We start from the raw sequence: 22,650 nt of genomic DNA, 5'->3' as shown, positions 1-22,650 counted from the left end.
TTCGAACAAATTTGAAACCATTCTCTAAACTTGGTGGCGCTGTGATTAAAATTTTGTAATAATCGTATCACTGTAAACCAACTATCGATTAATAACGCAACAGCGCTACCTGAGATATCTTTTAAAGTTCCAATGAGTTTATTACTACGTGTATTATGAACCTGATGAGTTTCACGATATGTATGCATATGCGATAGTTTCACGCTAATTCTTTGAATGTATTAGAGTTCCGATAGCGGAGACTTGTTGTTATGTTTCTTGTTTGTTAGTTCTCTGATTATTCCTATATACATACACATATAACATACTCGTATATGTACATTAGGGTGTTTTTTGAACAATTAATTTTTCTCGGTCCCGTCACGAAATTTCCTTGTAAATACCCTAAAAAAAATTCCCTGAAAATTTTAGCCCTTAATATTAACATTAAGAACTGGACCAAGGCCTCTGAAAATTTTCCATAGAAAATACACTACAATCGTGAGTTTTTATCTTTAAATTCCTACAGATCAGAGGTATTTTATGGCATCGCTTTGACATTAGACCCATATTTCTCAGAATTGTTCTCTCTACAAAAGTGCCCAGTGCAGCAAAGTGGTAACTCACACCGGCGAGGTAGTACGGAACTCTAAATCCGATTTTTCCAAGAATTTCGCTATTTTTTGTATATATCTCGTAAATGACAGGAGCTATAGGAAAAATGTTCAAGACAAATTTTTAGGAAATTTTATTTGCTATAAAAAAGTTGCGAGGTCAAAACCGCGATCATTAATACTTCTCGAGATATTCAGCTTTTTAAGTAAGGCTGTATGCAATTTTCATAGATTTTTTTAATACATCTATAAAAATTCTAAAATAGCATAGAAATTGCCTTGATGACTGCACCGCGACCTAAGGTCTATTGCCGCCATTTTGTATAAAAATTAAATAATTTAAAAATTATTAGCATAAATTTTTTTTATTAAAATGATGGTAACCGCAAGATGTTTGGGTTAGAACTGGATCAACAAAAACAGACTTTATATTTTAAACTATTACATTATTTTTTTCAAATTTCTCTTAAGTCAAATCGAAACCTTATTTAATTATACTTATGTCTTTACTTTTTTAAAATAGATTACTAGAAAAAAAATAAAAAATTTAAATTAAAAATTTTAATTTTTTATGAATCTGTCAATTCTAATGAAGGCCATTATTTTTGTATACTTTCCAAACGATTACCTAAAATAAAAACTCAGGGTTTGTTAGCGTCGTTTTTAAGTAGACCGATTTGTGTAGCCTTCCTCTTTCAGTATACTATACAATAATTATGACCACTATAACCCACTAGCCTTTCACAATAGGTTTGTTAATTTCCACTTCAATATCATATCAAATTGCTATATACACTGCTATAGTAAGTACTAAAGAGAAATAATAAGTAAAAGAAGAAAATACGTAAATGTAGTATTGACCTTTTTTTCGATTAAAGCAACGAATTTGATTATTATTCACCGGTTATGAACTAAAAAAAGTTCGTGTTATTACATTCTGAGTAAAATATTAGCTGACTTCTAGGAATAATCTCATAGGCGCTCACTAAATTGCCACTTGGCCACAAGTGTATAAAAGCCACATTAAATAAGTTCTCGATGGTTTACAATTTTCTTAAAAAATTTAATAAAAATACAACCCGAATTATTCGAAATAACAGTGCAAAAGAATAAGTACATATATTTATTTTTATTTATTTATTTTATTTTTGACTTTTCGTCCGAAAATTTTAAATTTAAAAAACAAGTATTAAAATTTAACAGGAAATCATGTTCTAAACTTATCGAGCTAACCAACCACCAAATTCAACATTTACTGCAGCTGGCGTATCCAAATAAAAACCTAAAGTGATGTATTTATAATGTAGTACTTTGTGATCAAAATAAAAGCTTTACGTCGAAAGTAAAGAGTGAAAAGTATTATATTAATCCTGGATCAATATCAAAACTATATTAGGAAATCATCTGAGATCTTACAAAATGTATATATAAATGATCAGCATGATGACCTGAGTCCATCTGTCTGTCTGTATGTACGCAAAGTAGTCCCTTAGTTTTTGAAAAACCGACCTGAAATTTTTTACATGCCTCTTTTAATATTATAGGTAGGTAGGTAGGAGTGCAGCCCTGTTGTCTATGGGGCTCAATTAGCACTTGGTGTGCCATTTTGATACACTATTCGTAGAACCTTCTGTATCTGCTATCACGTTTCACCTTCTCTCTCAAACCATTTTGAAGTTTCGATGAAACTACTTATGTCTGATATGCTTTTAGTAGAACTCTATTCAAGGTTTGGTGCTTGATGGATTCCAAGTGTTTTGTGTCGGATGTGTGCTAGGGCTGGGCATTCACAGAGAAAGTGGAAAAGTGTTTCCTTGTTCCCTGCTATTGCGCAGCCTCGGCAGATGTTGTACGGCATACCCATTTTGGACGCATGTTAACCAAATGGCCACTGCCCTGATGTGGTAGCTGTTACTCTGTAGATACTTTTCCTTGACTTATTAAATAAGTCGTTGGTTCTTTTCCCGTCATATGTTGGCCATAATTGTTTAGTTATGATGCATTTTGTAATGCTTTTCCACCTGTTATTTGCAACTTGTTGAAATTGTCTATTGATCTCTCGTTTGATCGATCCTAGCGGGCTTGGTATTAGCTCCGCCTCGGATTCGTTACGGAAAGCTCCTGCCTTTGCCGACTCGTCTGCTTTTTCTTTACCGAAAATGTTCCTGTAACCGGGAACCCAGATCAAGTCTAGTTGGAGCTTGTCTTTTATTGCGGTTAGTGCTTTCTTGCAGTTGTGGGCTATACTGGAATTTGTCATGGGCGAAGACAAGGCCAGGAGCGCCGCCTGGTTATCCGTAAATATAGTTGTTTTTTGTATATTTTCGTAGTTTTCCAATAGAACTTAGCAGGCTTTTTCTATGCCTAGTACTTCCCCTTGGAAGATACTAGCCGAGTTCGGTAGACGTATAGAGAGAGATATGACAAGATCAGCGGAGAATACCCTCGGGCCTACTCCGCAGTCCATTTTGGACTCGTCGGTATAGACTGAGATGGTATCCTCCTCCCCTATTGAACCTCTTCTCCCGTCTCGTCTAAATGGTATCCTCACCTGGAAGTGTTTATTGAAATCCAGCTTTGGGAGAATGTAGTCTGATTTATTAATGGTGATCTTGTTTAGGATTGCATTATGTCCGTAGTTCTGCTGATTCCAACCTCCCAATTCTTTTATTCTATAGTCGCAAATGCTGTTGTTTTGTGAATAAAGATGTTCATGGGTAGTTGATGCAGGACCACATTGAGGGTGTCAGTCGGACTTGACCTGATTGCACCAGTAACACCCGACATGCTGCTCTTTGTATTCCATTTAATTTTGTAATGTTGTATTGTATGTTTAGCGCTGGCCACCATACCAGAGCTCCATATGTAAGTATAGGTGTTATGACAGCCGTATACATCCACATGATTATACTATCTCTTACAAGTATAGTAAGCCATATATGCTTTATTTATTATTTTTTCTATATTTATTTTCCAGGACAGTTTGGTGTCAATCTCCACCCCCATGTATTTAGCTGTGGGGGATAGAGTGAGTGTTGTACCGTTTAGTACCGGAAGTTGAAACTGAGGTTTTTGGTTCTGTTTTTGAATAGCATTAATTCTGTTTTGTTCGGGTTAACTCCTAGTAGAGCTCTTTCCATAATCTCGCTGACTGTTGAAGGAGACAGCCTAATACCAACAGCACTATGTCGTCTGCAAATGCTACTGCTTTCACTCCCCCACCATTTAGTTGGAGTAGTATTTCGTTCAGCGTTACAACCCATAGAAGCGGGGAGAGGACCCCTCCTTGAGGTGTCCCTCTACTCACATAACTTATTTGTGTTATAGCGCCGTTTGATGCTATAATCTTCTAATTCTCAATCATCGATAATATCCATCTGCACACAGTGTCATCTATGCCACCATGTGTCAGAGAATTAATTATAGCATTTACTTCTATATTATTGAAGGCGCCTTCCATGTCTAGAAAAGCAGCCATAGTGTATTGTTTGTAGTGTAGTGATTGTTCAATTACACTTATCACCTCGTGAAGGACAGTTTCGGTTGATCGGCCCTTTATGTACGCATGTTGGGACTTCGATAACTTATCCGCCATTATTGTTCTTACATGTAAGTCTATTAGCCTTTCTAGTACCTTCAGCTTAAAGGAGGTGAGGCTTATAGGTCTAAAATCTTTTGCATTATCGTGTGTTCTTCTGCCTGGTTTTGGAAGGAACACAACTTTAATTATTTTCCAACTTTTTGGGATGTAAGATAGTTGAATGCTGCTTTGTATATATCTTCAATCCTTCGAACCATCGGTTCTACCAGTTTTTGCAGCATTATGGGCATAATCCCGCCAGGACCTGCTGCTTTAAATGGTGCAGAGCTATTTATGCCATACTTGATTTTACTTTTGTCTACTATTTGGCCTCGGTAATCAGCTGCGTTTATCGGTGGTTCTGGTTGAACCCTCGTTAAAGGTGTTTGCTGACTCCCGGGGAAGTGCGTTGTAATAAGTACCTCCAGAGACTTTTTTGCCGAGGAGGTTCAATCATTTCCCTCCGTCCTAATATAGGCAGTATTACATTGTCTTTGGATAGCATTTTACTCAGCCTTGCGGTTTCTCTGCAACTTTCTCTCGATGTGCAGAAAGATCGCCATGAGTTTTTTTAGCTTTCCTGACTGCTTTTTTGTATCTTTTCATAATATCTTTATATGGCTGCCATATTTTGGTTCTAGAACTCTCATTGAAAGCTTTCCTTAGTTGTGTCCTCAAATTCTTGAGCTCACTGTTCCACCAAGGAAGAGACTTTCTCTTTTTCAAAACTGTTAGCGATGCTGATTTATTGAAAGTTGTGGTTAAGATTTTTTCCAACTTCTCTATTTCTGAATCTAGTTCCTGAGGATTACTAATACTCTTATTGCCTCCCTTTTCAAGGCACTTTGTTGCTATATTGGTAAATTTTTCCCACGCTGTTCTTTAATTGTTGCGATATATGAGAGAAGTACTGTATTTCTCGCGGATGCTGAAGAGTATCCAGGAATGATCCAACATGAAAGGCTCATCGGATACCCTCCAGTTATCCACAGCGAGACTGTCTGTGTCTGTTGATAGCGTGAGGCCCAGCACTTCCTCCCACCTCAGAAATCTATCAGAGCTTGGGAAAATAAAGATTGGCTTATCGCCCTTGTTGCATATACTTAATTTGCTATTCAGAATATACTGTAAGAGTGACTCACCTCTGGTGTTTATACTGGAGCTATCCCATGCAGTGTGCCTTGCGTTTGCATAAACTCTATTAGGACATCTTCCTTCCTGTTGTCCTCTACTAGTGTGGTGAGCGGAGCCGGTGGTATGTCCTCGACATGAGCCAACTAGGCCGAGACCAGGAAGAAGGGATTTTCCTTCTGTTCAACATTCCAATGCATTTATACTTTTATTGATAAGAATGCATGCCCTAGGTTTACCTTTGTCTCGTGTGTAAAAAAGGTTATAGTTGCTGCTGTTTTGCCCTTTAATGGTGTCTTCATTAACCCAGGGCTCCTGTATTATGCTTATGTCGATGCCCCTCTCGTTTATGAGAGTTGTCAGCTGCGCTGTAGCACTCTTCAAGTGCTGCAGGTTGATCTGTACGCATCGTAAGTTACAGGGCATCTCAGGTTTCTTTGATGCTCATATTCCGCTGCAACTGGCTGGCGTCGTCGACCTTTTCCATGTCGTCTTCGTCAGCCGCTTTGTCGCCTTGGAAGATTTTTAGCCTGGGCTTGCGAATTCCGAAGCTGATTTTGTATTCAGTCTTCTTAACAGCCTCAATGGACTCATCGAAAATGGCCACCAGAATTGGTCTACTTGCTATGTTCGGTTTTTCCTCCTTGATCAGTTGTCACTCATCTATACCAGGTATAGCTTTGTTTTGCAGCTCCATGCACCTCAGGAGTTTTTTCCCCGGCTTCTCTAGAGCGGGTAGCCAAATGCGAGCACGAGGTCTCTTCGATATGTCCCTGGCGGGTATAGGCTTCAATTGGAGGCCTTCAACGGCGTTGCTGATTTTGGCAACACTACCCGTCAGGAAATCTAGCGAGGCCTGGTCCGCGCACTTGATGACCCTGTAACCCCTGAGGGTCTCAGAAGAGTCGAAATCCGGAGGAAGACCCGCAGGATTGTCGAGTACAAAGCTTAGCACCATACTCGACAATCTGACGTCGATCTCCACCCATCTTTCCTGAATTGTGCTCGGGGAGGAGAAATTACCGTCTATGTTGGCCACTCGTTGGCTATCCCTAGCTATATCGCAGAAATGTCTTGCCGTTGTTGTACTGCTTTGTTCACCTTCACTCCGCCAAGGTTTTTTGGGCAGAGTTTCTGGTATTTCTGTAATAAACCGATTCATTTTTTGTAAATTGCTTGGCTGCTTGCTCTCTTCTAGAGATTATTATTGCTTCCTTTTCAGGAAACTGTCATATTCCTCCACAATGGATTTGAGGCGCTTTGTTTCCGCCTCGTCAACTGGGGTACCTTCTGCCTGGTCTTTGGCTGTCTTTCCCGATATGAAGACTGCCCTCTGGTACCGGTTTTTCCTCAGCTGATTCTGGAATTTCTTACCCTTTTTCTTGTTCTCTTCTTTAGCCGCCAGTGCACTTTGGTTGGTCCTCATGGCAGCTTTGGAGGTGGACGCTTCCTCCCTTAGATTTGTTGTTTTCCCTGCCTTATCTGCCGGTATACTTTGGTTGGTTTATCCGGCAGTACTCTTACTCGTCACCTGGCTGGAGGCGAATAATTCGTCCTCTTCGGATTCTGTTATAGGATTTCTTTAGGTCATGTCGTTTCCCTTAGTCGTCGCCGTTGTCGTCAATTTGGTTGTTGTTGTAGTTGTTGTTGTATTGTTAGTTTCGTTCAAATTTGATCCCACGAGTAAGCCGGAAAGGGTTGGTCACTCGTCCGCAGAGCCGGTATCCGTAGAGAAGGCATTTATATCTCCGACCTCACCCGGGCATCGGGGGGGACCGTTCCCGATCAAGAGCTGTCGGCCCATAATTTCAGACTTTTTTTATGAATAGCTTCGCGCAAACGATTTTTATTACTTAAATAGTATTCCTTGTTCATAGTTTAGCCGATCGGAAAAAGTTCGGAGTGCACCAAGCCTCAATAGTCGAAAACGTGACGTGACAAAAAATACTTGGTCGCGACAAACAGTTATCGCCAAAGACCTTTTCTAACATTCTGAATGTTTTGGAACCACAAAATTGTTTCCGATCACAAAATTTAAAATAACTTCCTTGTTGAATAATTTCATCGCAACAATCGCTGAATTTGTGTTTTTAATATAACAACAGAAAATCTCATTGTCTTTTGCTTTGCGGCTACTTTGCTACATTATACGTAAAGGCGAACGACGCATAGAAACTCATTACAAACCTAACGCAACATCTAACATAAATAGTTGAATGGTTGCATTGTTGATGATCAAATTTTGAGATTTGTGCATAATGGCTCCCAAATATTGCACAAAATAATGTAATATTTAAGCTTCAACGTTGAAGTTTTCGGTGGTATTGCCTTACCACTGTCTGATGATTGCTGACTAACTGGTCAACGTTCACCTTTCTTAAGTAGTGCATTATACTGCCTGATAATACCTGCTTTCCTGTTCTCGAAAAAAAGAGTTATTAATTGAGAGTATATTCCGGAAAGTAAAAAATTAAATTGTTGGATCATAACTGGCTACGTAATCGTGCTACATTATTGGCAAAAAAAATGTAGATGTTGACGAAATCCAAGCATATTCTGAGCAGACAAAACCTTCTCTCCTCGAGGACACGTTGAAGAAAAATTAATGAGGTCAATGTTGGGTGGGGCATTCTTTTTAAGGAAGATGTAGTGGTCTCTGGTGATCATTTAGGCATTTAAATGATTCAAAGGTTAAAAATTACCGACGAAAGATCCAACCTTTTCAAAATCCAAATTTTCCCTCGAAATGACGCTTTTTTCTTCTTCTTGAAAATTTGTATATTCGTTCTATAGGGTGGGCCATATAAAAATTTTTAAATTTCGAAGATAGGGCGTAAAAGATTGAGTGTAACGTTTGCTGTATGGCACGTAGCGCCGTCCTGCTGGAACCAAATTTTGTCCAAGTTTTGCTCTTCAATTTGCTTGAAGAAAAATTCGGTTAACATTGCGCGATATCGCTCACCATTGATGGTTACGGTTCCTTCTTCATTTTCGAAGAAAAATGGGCTGATGATTCCACCAGATCAAAATCCGCACTATACAGCTTGTTACCGTAACCATCGAGGTGGAAATGAGCCTCGTCAGAAAACATGATTTTTCGGTAAAATTGACCATCCTCGGTCAAACGATCTTCTGCCCAATCTGCGAACTGTAGAATAGTGAATAGCGACCCATTTCGTAAATTTTAGACTATCTACTGAATATCTGTCACTTTCCGAATGGTATTTGACGTTTTCAATGTCGAAATATAGATAATTCAAATTTAAAACGTCAGATGGCCCACCCGTTATTTTAGCAAGTTAATATTACAATATGTGTGTAAAAAAATTACTGTACCCTGCCAGTAGCTATGTGATGTTTTATTTTTTATAAGTAAAATAAATATTCCAATGATTTTTACATGAATACTGAACACGTGCCTATGATTTGAAATATAATTTTTATATGCAATTTATTTTAACTTGTATAATTGTAAACAAAACGCAAACAAATTTAATTATATTCATCAATATTTATTTTGTCGCCTTCAAAGTAATCCCCAAATAAGGAATTAATGGTAAAAATGATAAAATATCAGAGAAGTACCTAAACTCGATCTGCTATTGCCTTATATGTGATCGGTAATAAAATGTAAACAAAAGGGGATGACCTAGATGTAAACAAGGGTTGTTGACTTGGGTAAAGGTAAACTAATGATAACACCACTCACTATTGTGAAGTTTTCCGTATGCTGACGTGATTTCAAAAGCTCAAATGCTCGCAAATACCTCACAAATTTGTGGTGTGTGAAAACAAATATCATAATACTAAATCGGTATGTAAACAAAAACCACTGTACCCTGCCAGTAGCTGTGTGATTTTATTTTGCATTTTTAACGATAAAAATGTTCAAATGATTCTTACATGAATATTGAACACATGCTTATGTTTTTAAATATAATTTTTTTATTTACGAAAGTCACAACTTTTAACATAAAACAATAGAAAGTAGCTTATGCCCGTCCTGAGGTTTCAAACTACCTCATCGCGGTTCAGCCGGCTATGTATTACTTCGTGGGCTTCGTTCCTTATAAGTATGAATAAAGAGACATACATATGTATACATACAAGGTTCGTTCCAAAGAAAACAGGAATCTAGCGCCCCCTGGTGGCGCCATCTAAATGTTGACTGCTGCGTTAGAATCGTCTTTATCGATTTTCCAGTGAGAATTTCATAATATTTCATCAATTGGAAGTGAAGTTATTGCGTTTTAAGCGTCAGTATGTTTGTGTTATTGGTGCGCAAATGAGCTTCGAACAATGAGCCAGCATTAAATTTTGTTTTAAAATTGGTAAAACTTTTACCGAAACGTTTCAATTGATGAAATTTATGGCAATGATTGCCTATACCGTAGCAGAGTACACGAGGTTTCAACGTTTTCGAAGTGGTCGTGAGGACATAATTGCGATCAACATGTGGGCCAATCAAAATCTGTGATCACCGGAAATTCCATCGAAACTGTGCGTGAATTTATCAAAAATCAGCCGAAATCATCATTGAAATTCATGGAAATGGAATTGAACTTCTCCAAAACATCGATTTATTGCATTTTAACCGAACATTTGGGCTTACGAAAGGTGTGTGCAAGGTTTGTTCCGCACAAATTGACTGACGACCAAAAATTGCTTAGAATCCAACATTCGAAAGACATCATTAAAAAGGTCAAGAAGGACAAAAACTTCCTTTACAATATTGTGACTGGTGACGAAACGTGGTGTTTTCAATATGATCCCGAAACGAAACTCCAGAGTGCTCAATAAAAGGCGACGGACGAGCCGAAACCCAAAAAATCGCGTATGGAGAAGTCAAAAGTGAAGACAATGACGATTTGTTTTTATGATTCCATGGGTATTGTCCACAAAGAATTTGTTCCAGCCGGTCAAAACGTTAATGCGGTATTCTACGTTGGTGTTTGGTGCGGTGTATTCGATGTTTTCGGCCTAAATATCGCAAAGATGAAAGTTGGCGTTTGTTGCACGATAATGCGCCGTCTCATCGATCGAGCTTGTGACTGATTATTTGACCAAAAATCACATTTTACTCATTAACCACTCCCCGTATTCACCTGATATGGCACCTTGCGACATCTTCCTTTTCGGAAAAATGGAGTTACCAATGAAAGGAAAGCGTTATGTAGACGTAGAAGCCATTCAAATGGTTTGCACCGGTATACTGGCGGCCATATCGGCCTACGAGCTAAAACACTCGTCCGACATGATTTTGGACCGTGTAAAAACCATTTGTTCTGTTTTTTTTTAAGTCTTGTTTACTTTGGAACGCACCTTGTATTTATGTTTAAATAATTCAGACAAAATTTTATTTGTAAATATGTACATATGTATTGAATACATGTGCGGATAAAAAGATATTTATGTTGAGATAATACCCTGTGATGCTGCAGCTGCTCCTGAGTTGTTCTTTCACATTTTGAAGCTCTAAAAAGAAATAAAATTATTATACTGTTACGAATTTACTGCTTGCTAGTTTACTTTGTTAGGTTCGTATCTCTGGATTGACAAATAAAATCAACACTGTTTAATTTAATTCAGCAACTCTTTATTTCACAACTCGTCTACACTTTAGCAGTTTACTCTTAGCACTTATTGATTACGTTGGCGCTGCCACGGCTTATATAGCCACGCACTTCTCGCTGATGCCGACGTGTCCTTCTAGAATATTGCGTCTGGAAATTACCAGAACATAATGCTATACGGCGCCAGACGCAAGCAGACAGTCGCGGCGCCAGACTCAGCAATTTTTTAACTAGACAAGCAGACAGTGCAGCGCCAGATGTCTATTGTTTCGACAAGCAAACAGCCGTGGCGCCAGATGTCTACAACAAGACAAACGCTATTCCATATACCTACAGCTATTGTTCATAATCAGGGATGCATATAGTAATACAAATACAACTTAATACTACTTTTGTAACACTGCCCTCCACTAAAGCCTAATCGTCCCGATTAGGCACAAATCCTCTTGAACCAAATTGGGCGAGCCTCTCCAAATGTACTACTTTCATTTTACATCGTGCTTTTCCATTTCTTTGTATGCGGTATACCACGTCATTAAGTCGTTTCATCACCATATAGGGTCCTTCCCAGGCTGTCTGCAGTTTCGGGGACAAGCCTTTCTTTCGAAGTGGATTGTACAACAGGACCAGATCACCTTCTTCAAAACCTTTTGAATTTACCGCTTGATCGAACCGGTCCTTCATCTTATTGCTCATCAGATGCGTATGCTGTCTTACCATTAGATGCAATTCATTCATTTCTTCCTTTAAGGCAGAACAATAATCTCCATCATTTTTTACAGCTGTAGGATTCGTTCCAAACTTAAGATCAGCAGGGAGTCGCAGATCAGATCCGAAAATAATCTTTGCTGGCGTGTAACCAGTTGTCTCGTGCTTCGCTGAACGATACGCCAGCAGGAACATCTGGATGCACTTGTCCCAATTCCGTTGATCTTTATCAACGATTTTCCGCAGATGTTCTTCGAGCGTTCGGTTGAATCTTTCTATCATTCCATCTGATTGTGGATGTAACGCTGTTGTCCGTGTCTTGTGGATGCCCAATAATGTACAGACTTCTTGGAAAATGGAAGATTCGAAATTCCTGCCTTGATGTGAGTGTAATTCGACGGGCACTCCGAACCTTGTTATCCAATTTTCTACAAACGCTTCGGCTACTGTCTTCGCTTCTTGGTTTTTTAAGGCATATACTTCTGGCCATTTACTGAAATAGTCCATGACAACCAGTAGATATTTGTTTCCGGCCGTACTGGTTGGAAACGGACCTGCAACATCCATTGCGACTCGTTCAAATGGTGATCCCACGTTGTACTGTTGTAGCCTACCGCGACTCTTGGCTTTAGGACCTTTAGCTGCCATGCACTCTACGCAATTACTTATCCATTCTGCTATGGAATCTCGACAACCGATCCAGTAGAATCGTTGTTTAATCTTCTCTATAGTTTTTGTAATCCCAAGGTGCCCTCCACTAGGTCCATTGTGATATTCTTTCAACACTTTCGGGATCATAGACTTCGGTACTATGATCAGCAGACGAGACTGTTTGCCATCTTCACTTTCCCAGGTACGATGAAGGTATCCATTAACGAGGTTTATGCTGTTCCATTGGGCCCAATATGCTTTTGCAGTTGGACTCTCACTACTTATTTGTTCCTTTGGTGGTCGTACCCCATTTTCTTTGGCTATTATCAGCTTTGCAAGATCAGGGTCCTCCAGCTGATTGATTCTGATGCGGTGAGGAGTCCAATCATCTTCAGGTTCTATATTCAGTAATCGCACGTCGATTATACCTTCTTTTCCTTCTGATTTGGAGCAATGTATACATTCCAGGGGACAAGGGCGACGTGATAATGCATCCGCATTTTTGTGGTGAATCCCCTTTCGATGTTCCGTTTCGAAGTCGTAATTCTGTAATCTTTCGATCCATTGTGCAATTTGGCCTTCCGGATTCTTAAACTGTAATAACCATTTTAATGCTGCATGATCAGTCCTCAGCAAGAATCGTTGTCCATACAAATACTTGTGGAAATGTTTTACACATTCCACCACAGCTAGTAGTTCTTTTCGCGTCACACAGTAGTTTTTCTCTGGTTTCCCGAGCACTCTGCTGTAATACCCAATTACTCTTTCTTGTCCGTCGATGAGCTGAGACAGGACACCTCCAATTCCATAAGCGCTCGCATCTGTATCCAGGATGAATTTCTTTCCAGGTATTGGATAAGCCAACATCGGCGCCGTACAAAGTAGTTCTTTAAGCTGCTCAAACGCTTTTTCTTGTTCCAACTGCCATACAAACGGGCGATTCTTCTTTGATAAATCATGTAAACTTCTAGCCACGTTCGCAAATCCAGGTACAAAACGGCGATAATACGTGCATAAGCCGAGGAAGCTGCGGAGTTCGTGAATGTTGGTGGGTTGAGGCCAATCTTTAACTGCTTTTATTTTTCCCTCCTCGGTGTGAATCCCCTCAGTTGACACTTTATGTCCGAGATATGTGACCTGCTTCTTCCATAATGAGCACTTTTGGGGATTCAAGCGTAATCCGGCTGATGCTATTCACTGAAAGACTTCCTCTAGATTTTTCAGATGATCATCAAAACTTTTTTCCATGATGATAATGTCATCAAGATACACCAAACATGTCGTCCAGTTGAGTCCTTTTAACACATGTTCCATCAGTCGCTCGAACGTTGCAGGCGCATTACATAACCCAAATGGCATCACAGAGAATTCCCATAACCCGTCGCCCATACTGAAAGCGGTCTTTTCACGGTCACATTCATCAATCTCGACTTGCCAATATCCACTTTGTAGATCTAATGTAGAAAACCATTTCGCTCCAGACAAGGTGTCTAATGTATCGTCGATTCTTGGTAGAGGATAACTGTCTTTCTTTGTGACATCATTCAACTTCCTATAATCTACGCAGAAACGGGTGCTACCATCTTTCTTTTTAACTAAGACGATAGGTGAGCTCCATGGACTTATTGAAGGTTCGATTACACCGTTTTTGTGCATGTCTTCAATAATTTTGTTAGCATCCTCACGTTTTGCTAGTGGAACCCTACGCGGAGCTTGTCGGATTGGTTTAGCGTCTCCAGTATTTATGCGATGTTTGACAATGCCGGTTCTTCCTGTGTTTCCTTCGTTTGCAAATATGGATGCGTATTTTTCTAATAGTTTTTCTGCTTTTAATTTTTCATTTCCATGCAGTTCGTTCAGCAAATTATTTAGGAGTGTAGGACTTATCTGCTGTGGCTCAATAGTAGGCTTCTGTTGTGACCGTTCGCATCGTGCTATTGCACTTATATTCTGGCACTGTCCAATTACTGCTCCTTTCTTCAGACTTATAGGCGTGTTGAATTCATTCACTACTCTGACCGGAATGGTGGCGTCTTCTCTAGTTTTCACAAGCGTTCTTCCTACCAATATGGGTGTATCTATTTTTGTTGGTTCCACAATCCACAACTCTTCAGTCCCACCTCCTCCATTCACTTTAGCCCATACAATCGCCTCAGATTTTGGTGGAATACTCTGATTATCATCAACAATCACCCTCTTACTTTCAGCGTTGGTCACATATCCGGTGTTTATAGGCATCTCCATGTTCTGGCAAAACAGCATTTGCTTGTTTAAATCCAAAGTGACCCCGTGATCAATCATGAAATCTACTCCCATTATAATTTCATCCGTGATTTCTGCTACGATGAAGGTGTGATTAACTTCCAGGGTACCAATCATCACTTCGCAAAACACTTTTCCCGCGACAGCTGCTTCCTCTCCGGTGGCCGTTCGAAGCTTGCAACCGACTAATGGTTCAACCGTTCCTCTTACCACATCCGGTCGGATAATTGAATGTGTGGCACCAGTATCCAAAGTAAGCGTTGACAGTCGTCCATTTACGATACCGTTGATAGTAAGATTGTTGTCATGGCGACCTATTTGTGATATCGAGATGGCGGGGCAAATAGTTGTGGGAACCAGCTCACGCCCTTTTGAACTGTTCCGTTTTAGTTTAACGACTTGTGAGATGTGAATGCTCCGTCCTCGTTATCTGTTGGTTGTTTCCGTTCTGATGGGTTTACTTTTATATTGCAATTTCGGGCAAAGTGACCCGCTTTTCCACAGTTGAAATATCTGCCTGTTGTATTTACTCGCGGTGCAGCAATTGTCTTCAGAGTCTTCAATATTTCCTCCATCAGCGCCGGTTGTTCCATTTCAACCCTTTGTACTTTGTGTGCTGGTTTACTTAGTAGGGAAGCTGTTTCCTGTGTGAGGGCGTGCGAAATCGTTTCAGCAAACGTTCTTTTTGGCAATGCATTTGTGGCGCGTTTGGTGTCCACATCACGAATTCCATTTATGAAACATTGAATTTTTACCCTCTCAATGTAATCCACAGGTGCATCTGCATTTGCCAAATGAGCCAGTCGTTCTATTTCAGTTGCAAACTCTTGCAATGACTCGTTCATCTTCTGATCCCTATTTTGCAGTTCGATCTGGTATATTTGTTTCCGGTGCTCACTACCATATCGTCTTTCTATCGCACTCATCAATGCCTCATAGTTATCCCGTTCACAGTCTGGAATAGTCTGAAGGATTTCTGCCGCAGGTCCTTTCAATGATACAAACAAGGACGCTACTTTGTCCGCTGCATTCCAGTTATTGGTCATTGCTGTCTTTTCAAACTGAAGTTTGAAAATTTGAAATGGAATACTTCCATCGAATGTGGGTGCCTTCAATCTTTGATTATTTGTTGATGGTGCAGGGCCATGCAGTTGCAGTTCTCGCACACGATTACTTAATTGAAGAACTTCTGCTTTTAAATTTTCTTCGTCATTTTTTAAAGTGCTTAATTCGTCTTCAAATTTTGAAAATTTCTCTTGCACTTGTTTTTGTAGTTGTGTAGTATTTTCCGTGATCTGTTGTACCAAACGATGTTGTTGTGTAAGGCGAGACTCTAACTGTGATGTATTTTCAGCTATTTGCTGTGCCAGACGATTTTCGGTTTGCACTGCATTTTCTGCTATTTGTGATGTATTTTCAGCTATTATTTGCTTAATAGCCACTAACAGCATGTTCGTGTCTGCACTTGATGATGTTCGTTGTTCTTCTACTTTTTCTTCTACCTTTGTAGAAGTTTCTGGTCCATTAAATTCGAACTCGTCCACATTAATTCCATCCGCTTCCATTGCTTCACGTAATCGTGCCTGCAGATCCGCCTTTTGCCCGCTTATCGGCAAATTACGCTCCTCCAGTTCCTTTTTTAATTGCTGAATTCTCAATTCTCCGAATTTAACCATCTTGAATTTGGATTATTTGACAATCCCACTTCTGACACCAATTGTTACGAATTTACTGCTTGCTAGTTTACTTTGTTAGGTTCGTATCTCTGGATTGATAAATAAAATCAACACTGTTTAATTTAATTCAGCAACTCTTTATTTCACAACTCGTCTACACTATAGCAGTTTACTCTTAGCACTGATTGATTACGTTGGCGCTGCCACGGCTTATATAGCCACGCACTTCTCGCTGATGCCGACGTGTCCTTCTAGAATATTGCGTCTGGAAATTACCAGAACATAATGCTATACGGCGCCAGACGCAAGCAGACAGTCGCGGCGCCAGACTCAGCAATTGTTTAACTAGACAAGCAGACAATGCGGCGCCAGATGTCTATTGTTTCGACAAGCAGACAGCCGTGGCGCCAGATGTCGTCAACAAGACAAATGCTATTCCATATACCTACAGCTATTGTTCATAATCAGGGATGCATATAGTAATACAAATACAACTTAATACTACTTTTGTAACAATACATATATGCACATAATAGATTTGCAGAATTTCTCACTTTTCTTGGTTGTTCATTTTTTTATATCTTGTTTGTTTTTGTAAAATAGCTGGTTCACAGTAAAATGCTTTTCACCTCATGTGGAAAGTGTTTTGTGTTTTTTTCTTGGTGAGGTTTGAGCACGAATAACCTAACAAACCAGTTGTGAGGTTTTCTCATAATAGAGCTATAAGACGTCATTATCACCATATAATGTAAACAAAAGGTTCATTGACTTCATAAAACGTAAGCAAAAGTATTTGTAGATCATAGATGGGCGTTTTGACTCACATGAGCAGTTACTCTCAGCACACGTATTCTTACGCTCTTATTTCAGTCGCTATTGAGAGCGAAAAAACCAGTTTTGCACTGTGGGATAATGAATTGATTTTCCTGCCAGTTGCGTTGCAGACAGCAACGAGGTAACATAGGTAGTCGGTATGTTGATGTTTTTTTATGCCCTTATATATTTTTGCCCCATTTGAAATGTATAACATAAATAAAATGTTATAATTTCAGATACCTTTGGTGGGGTAAATTGGGAGTTGACTACTTTTACTAGCAAACTAGTTAGCGGAAATTTTAAGATAAAGCTTGCCTCCGCTGCTGAGTATTTGTAAAACTTTTACAACCACTTCTTTTACAAAAGTACCGTCTGAAAAAGGTCTTCCATGCATAGCAATGCTTGAACTAATTAGGCTCGAGATATCTTTTTTTAGTGTGTTTTCCGTACCTGTATACTTTTTTTGACCATCGTTTTCAACTTGGAAAACCCAATCCTTATACTTCTGCAAAAGGGTATTTTTTTTTCAAAAAACATATTATCTCTCTCAATACCCTCATATTTCTCAAAGTATTTATGGAAGGTATTATAGTGCCTCCTAAAATTATATGCCCGGGTCCCCTTTACACACATATTACACAATAGACATTGCATATTACCAAAGGCATCGGGAATCATAAAGCAATATTTGTCATTCATTTTGAACAAACACATATAAGTATATAGGTACGCGCATAAATAGTATCATAAAACAATCAAGCGGCGCACGATGTTGCTTCGCTGTTGTTTGTTAATCAACTGACTGCAAATGTTCTTTGTCCCATGGTAGCCACTTTACGCTCGCGATTACCAATACATCCATACATTTCATTTGCCCATCTCTGTTGTAGATAAAGATTGTTGACTTGACTAAACGAACAGGTCATTGAGCCCATAAAATGGAAACATAAAGGTCAGTTCAGATCGGACATCTATAACTTATAGTTGCCATACAAAGCGATTGTTTAATATCAAGTGAAGATATTCTTTTATGCTATAAGAAATGCCCATATGGGGGTATTAAAGCTTCTGTGCTGTTTAAGTTAACGCCTTTTTATTTTCTATCTTCCATTGTTGAAAAGAGAACCCGATATGATTTTTCTTCCGAATTCATATTATATAAAGAAAAAGAATAGGTCTTATGACATGACACTTCGAAATCCCGGTTTGAATACGCCGGACCTGTTGCTGGATTGAAAACTCCGCCGATCTGGCGTTGATGTTGGGGAAAATTGCACTGTTACAATCAGATATAAAGAGATGCCCTCATCTCTCATTGGAAGTGAGAGAGCAATTGCTAAACGTCAAAACCTCCTGAACTTTGACAGTTGATCGAGTTCAGGAGGTTTTGACGTTTAGCAATTGGAAACGTGCGATGGCCAGATTCAAATCTTACCAAAAAATATGTAAACGGAGGGATTTGTTGCATCGTTCATGACCACTTATAAAAATTTTTAAACAAAGAAAATTAAATAAATTTGTGAAATATAAAGGTATTTGATGAAACGTTTTGTAATTGCATCATAGTATTATTTTCAATGGAAAATTATTAAAAAAAATTATTAACTGAGAGTTAAAAAGTTTAAATCCTTTTATTGGGTATTGAAAGGTCAACAGTCGGTTGTTTTAACATACCATAAAGAGATTTAAATATAGTCTCCATATATTAATAGCAGGGATTCTGTAACCAGTCTCTAGTCTCTATTTGAGACATTTTGCGGCAAAGTCTCAATTTGAGACTAGTTACTATTCACTAAACAGTCTCTAGCGTTAGTCTCAAAATATTGAGACCTGGTAGTTAGCCGGTCACAAAACTAAAAAGAGCTCTTGTCTGCCATTTTGAATATACTGAATAGAGATCATCATAGATATTAATCGATTGTCGTATTTTTATATTTTGTAAGCAACTCAAACAAAAAAAAACAAAATTATGAAACAAAGTCAACATATATTTTCATTTTTATTGATAACTATGTTTTTTGACGATGTTATAGAAAATTTAATACTTGTTTTCGACATATTTATTTCCATTCAAGTGTAAAACCATCTCTGAATGATGAAATGTAATAGATTTTGTGACTGTCACTTACAGAATAGAAAAGTCGTCTCAAGTCTCAAAAATTGTCTCTAACTCAAAATCTCAAATTGAGAGACTTGAGACTGTCGCACGGTAAATAACCACTTTATAGTAATTTTTTCGTACTAAATGTTGGGTGCTTTAATTTAAATTCCCAAAAATTATTATTTTGTCTGATCTGACCATAATGGAAAATGTAATAAAAAAACTAATTTTGAGGCCCATTCACACTGGAATATGTTGGACATCCCTTTATCCCTGGCTACAATCAACATAAAATGTATAATCAGGGTGTTAAAGAATTATTATAGTTATCGCAAAACGAAAAAAACAGTAAAAGTCAAGAATTCAGATCAGAGATAAAGAGATGGCCAACTCACCTCCCATAGGAAGTGAGAGAGCAATTGCTAAACGTCAAAACCTCCTGAATTCGATCAGCTATCAAAGTTCAGGAGTTTTTGACGTTTAGCAATTGGAAAAGAGGAAAAAATATGTTAGCGGATTGTTGCATTGTTAAAGACCACTTTTAAAAAATGCATAAAAATGAAATTAGATAAATTTGTAAAATTTAAACGTATACATATATCATACTACCATATTAGAATATGTTATAAATAACGCTAATTTTGAAGCGCTCTCACACTGGAATAAGTTGGGCAACCCTTTATCCCTGATTCGGATATTACTGAATTGATGTTCGTATCATAAGTTATATATGTTTTGGGTTGTCACGGAAACCAAATTATCGGATTTGTTATCAGAAACAGAATATAGTCGCTGCCAGATTTGAAATATAAGTTAATAACTTAATTTATTTTTTAGTTACGAATATTTCTATTGCAGAAAACATTAGAGTAGAACAGGCGATAATTTAAGGGGGATCCTGCTTTAGAGGCTTAAAAAAATAGATTTTTTTGAGGATTATTTTGGGAGGGAAAGAAATAATTGATTAAAGTGAAATTTCTAGGGTTTATAGTTATATATTCAACCATCATTCACAAATTTTTTGGATACGAAATCTTTGATATTCTGCCTTTGGGAAGCAATGGCCCGAACCATCTCGCATGTGCATTTGTCGGACGGCGGGCAGGATGCAGGTCGCAATTTCTATCGGAAACAAACAATTCAAAAAGATTCATATTTTTTAATAATTTATCTTCTAGCTAAATTAAAAAAAATCCAAAGAAAGTTTAAAATTTTAAATTTTTTTAAAAAATTAAAAAAATGTAGTTTTTGACCAAAAAAAATTTACTTTATGTTGTTTAAAAATATGTTCAAACTTGACTTTTTTTAGTTTAAATAGAAGATAATTTAGTCCCCAAAGATAATAAACTTTGCCCCAATTCTATACGACGTTTAGTTTTTTTTTTCTATCCTGCCCGCTAATTAAGAAAAATCGTAAAAATCAAAAACCGAGAAATCGCGCGTCAAAGTTTTCGCTTTCTGCCCAAGCGCTAATATATCTGCTAGACGCTCGGTCATTATTTCCCTTCTAGCTTCGAAAATATTTCGAATTCCCATCTATAACTTTGGGGACAAATTTTTAGATTATTTTTAAAGATATTTAAGCAAAACAAATCGATTTTTTGAACCTTCTAAAGCAGCCAAACCACTTCTCTTTGAAATCTTTTTAATCGTTGCTTTCTTCTTCCAATAAAATAAAAATAAAATTGAGAAACTCATTGTTCTCCATCATCTCTTATCATTGATTGATGATTCCATAATTTGTTATTAGGAGATCAATACTCCTCACGCCTCCTTAAATGCGTAAGAAAATAACCGTTATTATTTCCGTTCAGATGCTGGCAACATGTTTTTGTTAAATTTCGTCATAAATTCATTGGACAATGATTTAGCGCTATACTCGTAGTTTTCGGTCATTAGTTGTGTTTGATTTAACAAATAACCGCTTTCAGTTGTGAAGGTTTCAGGGGTGTTGTGGAATCCAAGACAGAATCACTTGTCTGTCAGAATTGTAAACCAATTCTAATTTTCAATGGTGTCGCAGAATCTGTTTGGATTTTCGTCTTTTCGAAGATACGCAAAACTAATATTCAACTCAGCTGTTTACTAATGAGACAAAACTTGCAAATGAATACATTTGGAAGCAACCCTATTAAAGTTTTTAATGACTTCCGAATTAAGAAAGATTTTAAGAGATAACATTTATCGAATGAGTAAAGACGCATTTGGGTGTTAAATTACGTTTTGTAAATCTAATATCTTTAGATATCCGGATCGTTTTCCAAAAACTCAATAATCAGGACATTTAGTGTTTTATACTTAAGTTTTCCCCTATAGAAATAAAGATAAATAAATTCGAAATAATGAAATAACTTGATTTCTTAACTTACATTTCAAATCTGTAGGCGACTATCTTCTTGCTTTGTTTCTAATAGCAAAACCGATAAGCTTGGTTTCCGTGACACCCAAAATCGATACATATTCTGTTTCGAATATCAAACCAACAATATCTGAATTCATGACACCTACTACTTATTTTGAACGGTTTGAATTCTGATTGCGACAACTATCAGATTCCAAGTACCCCTGTTTATTTAATAGTTAATTTCATTACAAATTTTAATATGTTCCAGAAAAATGGTGTACAATGCCATCAAAACCCAAACTGTTATCTCAAAACACAATTCGTTAGGCGTCGCCTCACAAAACAACCCACCTTGAGGATAAAATAATTGTTAGAAAATATAAAACTAATCCATCAAATCCTTACAAGTAATAATGGTCAAAGTCAATGCAGAATTGGGCTTAAAGTAGACCAGTGCGATGACGTTTAAATGAAAATAATTTATTTGGGCGTGTGAGCATAAAAATCTACTATTATCGAAAAAGAATATTAAAGTATGTTTGGCATTCGCTCATAGTCACACATCAAGAGATTTAGATTTTTGAATGAAGATGATACTTTTACGGATGAAACCGAAATAAACCTCATTGGTCTTGTTGGAAAACATTTGAACATCAAGAGAAAAACCAAGAAGTCAAACTAAGATATACTAAAAAGAGCGTAAAGCACGGTAGAAGAAATTTAAAAGTTTGGTGGTCGTTTTCAAGGCGTTGGACCATTACAAAAAATAGAAAAGAATATGAATGTATTTGCATACTTGTCCAAGACATTTTTGACTTTTTTTTTGCTTATTCAAAGTATACTAAGTATACTTGAGGATGTAAACTGAACCAAACATTGAATATCTAAGTATTATATTTCATAATAAGAAACTGCGCTCAATCTCTGTACATAGCTGTAATTGCTTCTAAATATATGCATTTGCAACTTGTGTCACATTAGCACACAGCTGATTCAGATATTCAGCCCTATCACGCAATCCATCGTAGCGAAGCTACGAAAACGAATGTCCGCTACGAATACGCATAATTTGCTATCATTGAATTCATGTGAATTCGAAACTTTTGTTGCCAGACTTAATTTTGAATTTTGACATTTCGAAATCAGCTGTGTAGAAGAAAAAATTAAAATTTTGATTAATAAAAGTGAAATCGTTTATATTCAAATTTATTTTAC

The 22,650-nt window shown here is 37.7% G+C and overlaps 2 protein-coding genes across 19 annotated transcripts in view; one reads left to right on the top strand and one right to left on the bottom strand.

Annotated features, from left to right (window-relative positions):
- Positions 1-13,830, bottom strand: part of LOC105222136 (retrovirus-related Pol polyprotein from transposon 412) — an 82,431-nt gene extending 68,601 nt beyond the window's left edge. For 13 of the 18 annotated variants that reach the window (XM_049460469.1, XM_049460479.1, XM_049460476.1 and 10 more), the window contains exon 1: positions 1-13,830. In XM_049460469.1, the coding sequence (XP_049316426.1) occupies positions 11,295-13,103 (1,809 nt within the window). In that variant the 5' untranslated portion in view covers positions 13,104-13,830 and the 3' untranslated portion in view covers positions 1-11,294. The other 5 variants (XM_049460486.1, XM_049460474.1, XM_049460482.1 and 2 more) reach the window with 2 other exon arrangements.
- Positions 1-22,650, top strand: part of LOC125779273 (uncharacterized) — an 854,525-nt gene that overhangs the window by 700,922 nt on the left and 130,953 nt on the right. The window lies entirely within an intron of this gene.

Source organism: Bactrocera dorsalis, chromosome 6 (genome assembly GCF_023373825.1).
Source record: "Bactrocera dorsalis isolate Fly_Bdor chromosome 6, ASM2337382v1, whole genome shotgun sequence".
Taxonomy (NCBI): domain Eukaryota; kingdom Metazoa; phylum Arthropoda; class Insecta; order Diptera; family Tephritidae; genus Bactrocera; species Bactrocera dorsalis.
This window is presented reverse-complemented; position numbering and strand designations above follow the sequence as displayed.